This window comes from Rattus norvegicus, chromosome 10 (genome assembly GCF_036323735.1).
Source record: "Rattus norvegicus strain BN/NHsdMcwi chromosome 10, GRCr8, whole genome shotgun sequence".
In the NCBI taxonomy this organism is placed as follows: domain Eukaryota; kingdom Metazoa; phylum Chordata; class Mammalia; order Rodentia; family Muridae; genus Rattus; species Rattus norvegicus.
Window position 1 is genome coordinate 81,826,909 of NC_086028.1, and position 6,061 is coordinate 81,832,969.

Genomic DNA, 6,061 nt, shown 5'->3' on the forward strand with positions numbered 1-6,061 from the left:
TCCCTTCCTTCTCACCCCTCTGTAAATATCACCTGGTTCTGCTGCTCATTGCTGCTCTCCGGAGAGAGACAGGGAGTTATTTAAGTCTGAGTGAGTGAGCCAGTTACAGCTATGGATGGCTAGAGAAAGGATAAATACATCTAGAGAGATGAGTTGATGGATAGGTAGGGAGTGAATATAAATGTGGAGCGAGATGGACGAACGGAGAGATGAATTGAGACAGAGGGGATATAAAGGGAGGCTGAGGGAGAGAAGTGGCTTGCGAATGAGGGGAGAGCATTTATGCAGAGAGATGGAGAGAACAGGGCGTCCCTCATCTTCCCTCCCCATTCCCTTTTCCCTCTCGTGTTCCTTGAAATGCTGCTTTTCCCTCCTCTTGATTTGTAATGAATTCTTCTGGATTTGAGACCCTGGCTCACACCCTGAGGTGTTTTTACAGCCCTTCTCCCTTCCTAGTCATCCTTTTGTCCCAAGATAACATACCTCATCAGGCTGTCCTAGCACATCATCCCAAGACAAACTGGGAGAAAGAGACATGGAATGGGGGTTCTGGGCAAAGTAGGGAGTCTGGCTCTCCAAGCACTAGCCTTACAGCCTTGGGGTGGGGGTAGGCTTCTTTGAGGGGAGAAGAGAGTGAGGGGCAGCTGGGTTGAATTTGGCCAAATCTAATAATCCAGGAACCTATTGAAGGCCTTGGGGGTTGGGAGGGGAGTAAAGTCTTGAATATTCTTCCAACTTCTCCCCCCCCCCCCACCTCTCCCTCTGGTCCCTTCTTTCCAAAAAGTCTTTGAAGAAAGATGTTTTTGACGCTTCCATGTCGCTCTCAGATGGATGGGCTCAGAGTGATTGAAGTGTCTTTGTCATGCTAATGCTTGGGGGGTGATGGATGGGCGCTGGAGCTGCCAAACTCTGGCCCGCTTAGCCCATTGGCCTGGGAGAGATCACATGTGCCCCCCCACCCCCACTGCCTAGTCCCTTCCTAGGGGATCGCTAGCGGGGACAAGCAGGCCCGGGCCATGGACTCAAGCTTCAGCGCTGTGACATACTGCCGAAAGGTTGTAGGGCAAGAGGGTGTCTCCCCCAAACGGCCCGACCCTCCTTCGGCCTCTAATGGACTATAATAGAATGAATTCCTTTTTAGAGTACCCACTTTGCAATCGGGGACCCAGCGCCTACAGCGCCCCAACCTCTTTTCCCCCCAGCTCAGCTCCGGCGGTTGACAGCTACGCAGGGGAGAGCCGCTATGGTGGAGGGCTGCCCAGCTCAGCGCTCCAACAAAACTCGGGGTATCCTGTCCAGCAGCCGCCTTCATCCCTGGGGGTGTCCTTTCCCAGCTCCGCTCCCTCGGGGTACGCCCCAGCCGCCTGCAACCCCAGCTATGGGCCTTCTCAGTATTATTCTATGGGTCAGTCGGAAGGAGATGGAGGCTATTTTCATCCGTCGAGCTACGGAGCCCAGCTAGGGGGTTTGCCCGACAGCTATGGAGCGGGTGGAGTCGGCTCAGGGCCATATCCTCCACCGCAACCCCCTTACGGAACTGAGCAGACCTCAAACTTTGCATCAGCCTACGATCTCCTCTCTGAGGACAAGGAATCATCTTGCTCGTCAGAACCCAGCTCTCTCACTGCCCGGACCTTCGACTGGATGAAGGTCAAGAGAAACCCACCTAAGACAGGTAGGGCTCAGAGGAGTGACTTCCTCTCCTTGGCTCAGGCATACATACACAGAGGGGCCTGAGCCCGGGCTTCATTCATTCTTTCAGCTGCTTTTATTGGTAGGTAAGTACTTTCTGGGCTCAGGTCAGCAGAGATTTCGAGGCTACTTCCTTCCTAAGGAGGTCTCCGTAGTCTTGTGTGCGCGCCCACTTTGGAGCCAGTATTTCATGTTTCTGGTCTGAAGGTGAGTATGGGCGGGAAGATGATGGTTCTAGATCTCCTAGATGATGGAGGGTGTGTGTGTGTGTGTGAGAGAGAGAGAGAGAGAGAGATGCCACATAGGGACTGCATTGGGTAGAATGATGAATGAGGGCCCAGAGTGGACTGGGAGGAGTGGAGGGGAGGGAGAAAGAGGTGAGAGGACTGACGTGGCTTTTCTCCCTGCCCCGCCCCTAGCAAAGGTGTCCGAGCTGGGACTGGGCACTCCCGGCGGTCTCCGTACAAACTTCACCACACGCCAGCTGACGGAGCTGGAGAAAGAATTCCATTTCAACAAATACCTGAGCCGCGCCCGGAGGGTGGAGATCGCCGCTACCCTGGAGCTCAATGAAACGCAGGTGAAGATCTGGTTCCAGAACCGGCGCATGAAGCAAAAGAAACGCGAGCGAGAGGGGGGCAGGGTGCCTGCAGGCCCTCCAGGTTGCCCCAAGGAAGCGGCTGGAGAGGCCTCCGACCAGTCTGCGTGCACCTCCCCAGAAGCTTCGCCCAGTTCCATCACCTCTTAAATTGAACTTCCTAAGTAACCCGGCTTCACACACTGGACCCAGTCCTCTCCTAGACTCTCCCAACCTTCACAGCCCTGGTGACCCTCCTCAAGGCCGAGGAACAAGTTTAGGAAACTGGGCAGAAGTGGGGAAATCAATTTTTTTCCCCTTCAGATCTAGAAGTGGAGGGATGATTGATGGCTGGGGCGATCCTACAGGTCTTGGGACCTGGGGAGCACTCAAACCATCAGAGGTCGAAGGAAGGTCTTTTGGCTTTGATCTGGAGATTGCCTCAACACATCAGAGTAGGAGTCAGCCCGACCTTCTGGCTTCTCCTTTCCCGTCCAATTCGAGTTCAGTGCCTTTGAGCTTGGAGAGTTCTTCTTTAGCTTCTTACCCCAACTCCTCTTCCTAGGCCCGGGATAGAAAGAGCCCTTGGGATTTTCCAGTGGAGGATGTGTTAGTGTGTAAACACATCGCCACCAACCCTTAACTGTAATCCTTAATCCAGCCAACACACCGCAGACCTTACAATAGCACCGACTGCCTTGTGACATGCCAAAAAAAAAAAAAAAAAAAAAACAAAAAAAAAAAACAAACCCCTCTAGTCCCAAGTAATCCCACAAGCCCTTTCCAGACATATTCCTATTGCACTAATGTGGCCCTCAGTGGCTGGCTCAGGAGATCCGCCCCTTCCCACAGGCATCACTAAATCACCAAAGTGTTTTGGAACTTGGCACCACAGAGATTTCCGGAGCATCATCCTAAGGACTGCCTCCAGCAAGCCTCAACCACGAAGGGGCGAATACCCCTCCCCTCTCCCTATTTATTACCTCCGGAAAAGCGCCCCCCCCCCCCGCGCGCCCCATTCTCCTTTCCATAAAACCACCCTACTCCTGGGGCTGTCTGGGGAGGTCCAGGAATGGCGACAGAATTCCCAGCAGCTTCGGACATTTCTCTGAACCTTGGAGACAGCAGAGAGGCCACTTGAGTTTCTGGAAACCCAAGCTCCAAGCAAGCCAGGTTCTCTTTGTATCTGTGACTACCTCATTGCAATAAAGTCTGTCCTCTCCCCCTTTTCTTTCTGCGTTTGCTTCTCCGTCTTGGGGTGGAGGAAGAGCTATGAACTCTACTTGGCCATTGACTGAGTTGGAAAGGCATTGCCGGGTTCCAGCCAAGGTAGAAGAGGATCCCCAGATCCCTAGTAATCCACTGGTCTTTTTCAGAGAACTCAGAAACACATGATAGAAAATGGGGGAACCAGATGGTTCTGAGATGATCTTGAGGAAAGGGGTGGAAGAAAGGGAAAACATATCTGTTTGATGTCTGTGAAGGGAATTATGGGGGAATGGCAGAGGGGACTCTACCTGCTTCCTTTCCCTCTATCTCGCCCCAGTTCCCCCCAGAAACTAAAGAGATCAGGCTTGGGACTGTGGGGTGTCGGTACCCCCATTCTTGCTCAGAGAGTCAGAAGATGGATCACTGGCACATATTAAACCCCAACTCCAGCCCTTCCATACAGAAATACTGGATTGAGTCAACTGCAATCCGCCAGCAGGTGATTTGGCTGGGGCTGAAGATACTGGGGGCATAGAGAGGAGTGGCCTTCTAAGAGATGTGTGGGGGATGTGGTGAGGAGGTGCCAGGAGGTGGATGGAGGAGGTGCTGGTGCTTTGGTGGACAGTGAGGGTGGACAGAGGCAGCGGAGGTACGCCAGGATCCTGAGCTGACCTTTTTACCTCTAAGCGCCTCTGGGTTTTCCAAACAAGCCTGTGGTGTGCCCAGGGAGCAACTATTGTCTCCCTGTTAGTACCACTAGCAAACCTTTAGTCCACAGAGGCAGGGGGCCCAGCCTCTGGAAGCTCCCCAGGGGTGGCAAACGGCCCACACTCCAGGATCCAGAGTACCATCGAAATGACATGGGGCTCCAGGCTCTGGGCCTGGTCTATTGATTCTGGTGACTCAGAGATCCCCTAAGCGCCAGGGCCAGGACCATACTCCTGGGGTGCAGTGATGAGGAAGACAGGTCTTATCTGAACCTAGCTCCCCCCACTTTGTTTACTTTGTGACCTCTGAAAGGAAGCCAGGAAGTCCGAAAAGGGCTGCAACTCTTGTAAGCATTGCTAAGCATTTGTTTCCTCGTGAAATTGGTGCCATTAGGGGAGAGGCAACGTTATCAATAATTGCACAGCTCAGCTGGAGAGGAAGAGAAGCATTCAAGAGGAAGGCCAGCTTTCCCAGAGGTTGCTTTCTTGTCCTGTCTTAAAAGGAAAAAAAAATCTATTAACTGATTTTCTCCATTTAATTGAAATTGCCATCAAGCTTGGCTTCCCCAAAGGGGTCACCTTGACAGGAGAGGACAGAGCAAGTATCTTTGAAACAAATTTCCCCCGGTTGAAGCCATTTAATACCAACTAGTCAAAGCCTCTGGCTTGGGGTATTTATGGAGCCTGCAACTGTTAGCCCCTACGGACAAGTGAGCAGAAAGAGGAAGGGACAGTGGTTAGGGCAAGGCTGCAGAGGATGGTGGAACTGAGTCTCTGACTTGATATGACAGGCCCTGGGGGAAGAGTGATCGAAGGGCCCTCCCAGTAAAAGCAGAAGCTGGAGCCTTTGGTTTTTGGTCATAGCAGGAGCCTCCAGGGAAGAGGTGTGTGTGTGTGTGTGTGTGTGTGTGTGTGTGTGTGTGTGTGTGTGTGTGTGTGTGATCAATTCTTCATTAACAAGAGACAGGGTTGAAATACTCCACAGTGGTCAAGAGCCTTCCATCTCCTTAGATATCCAGACTCCATTGCACTCTCCTATTTGAATCCCACTTCCAACCCAAAGCCCTGGACTGGGTTTAGAAGGACACTGTATTTATTTGGAGAAAACAAAATAAAACAAAACAAAACATCATGGTGTAGTCTTCTCTCATAAATATCACTGCCTGGTAACCAGGCAAGCAAAAAGATGCTCCATTTGACTCAAATCCAAAATGGATGGCCAAGGCTTCAGTCATGGACTCCTCCACACCTCTCAGGCACCTTCCCCCTTCCCCACCCCGATATGTGCACCATGTACCTCCACAACTTCACATGTACCTCCACAACTTCACATACCAGAATAAAAATAAAAGTACCCAGTTTTCTAAATGAATCCCCCTCTCTCTATAATCTTCTATCTAATTCATGGAAGGGAGAATTCTTAGGGCTGCTTGAAAGTGTGTATCTGCTTCTAAGGAGCCCAACGCTCTGATCTCCAGCTACCAGGCTGGTGGCCAGGGAAGTAGGGATTCCGCCCTACTCTACACCATCTGTTCTCAGCCCAAGTGTGAACTTCTCCTCTTTTTAGATGCCCCTTTCCTCAACATTTGCTCTCTCCATGTGAGGCCCTTTGATCTCCTGGGCAAGGGAGAAAGATTTTGAAAACCTTCAACCTGTTTTTGTAACTTGTAACCCCAGGATTCCTTTGCTGTAGACATTCCTTGTGGCCACACCCTTGGGTGTTTGGCCAGAGTCAGGACAGAGCAGAGGGAGTAGACAGAGAAGTTAAAAGATGATGAAGGTCAGGATGGTCTGGAAAGGAGGACCGAGGCATTGGGAAAATATCCAGGTTACTTACTGACTGGGGAGTCAAACCCTGCTTCTTGCTAGCATGTGG

The 6,061-nt window shown here is 51.6% G+C and overlaps 1 protein-coding gene across 1 annotated transcript; it reads left to right on the forward strand.

Annotated features, from left to right (window-relative positions):
- The first annotated feature begins 1,006 nt into the window (after positions 1-1,006).
- Positions 1,007-3,496, forward strand: Hoxb1 (homeo box B1). The gene is given in 2 exon segments (NM_001100552.1): positions 1,007-1,675; positions 2,112-3,496. Coding segments are annotated over 2 exon segments (894 nt in total). The 5' UTR covers positions 1,007-1,110; the 3' UTR covers positions 2,441-3,496.
- Positions 3,497-6,061: the final 2,565 nt, after the last annotated feature.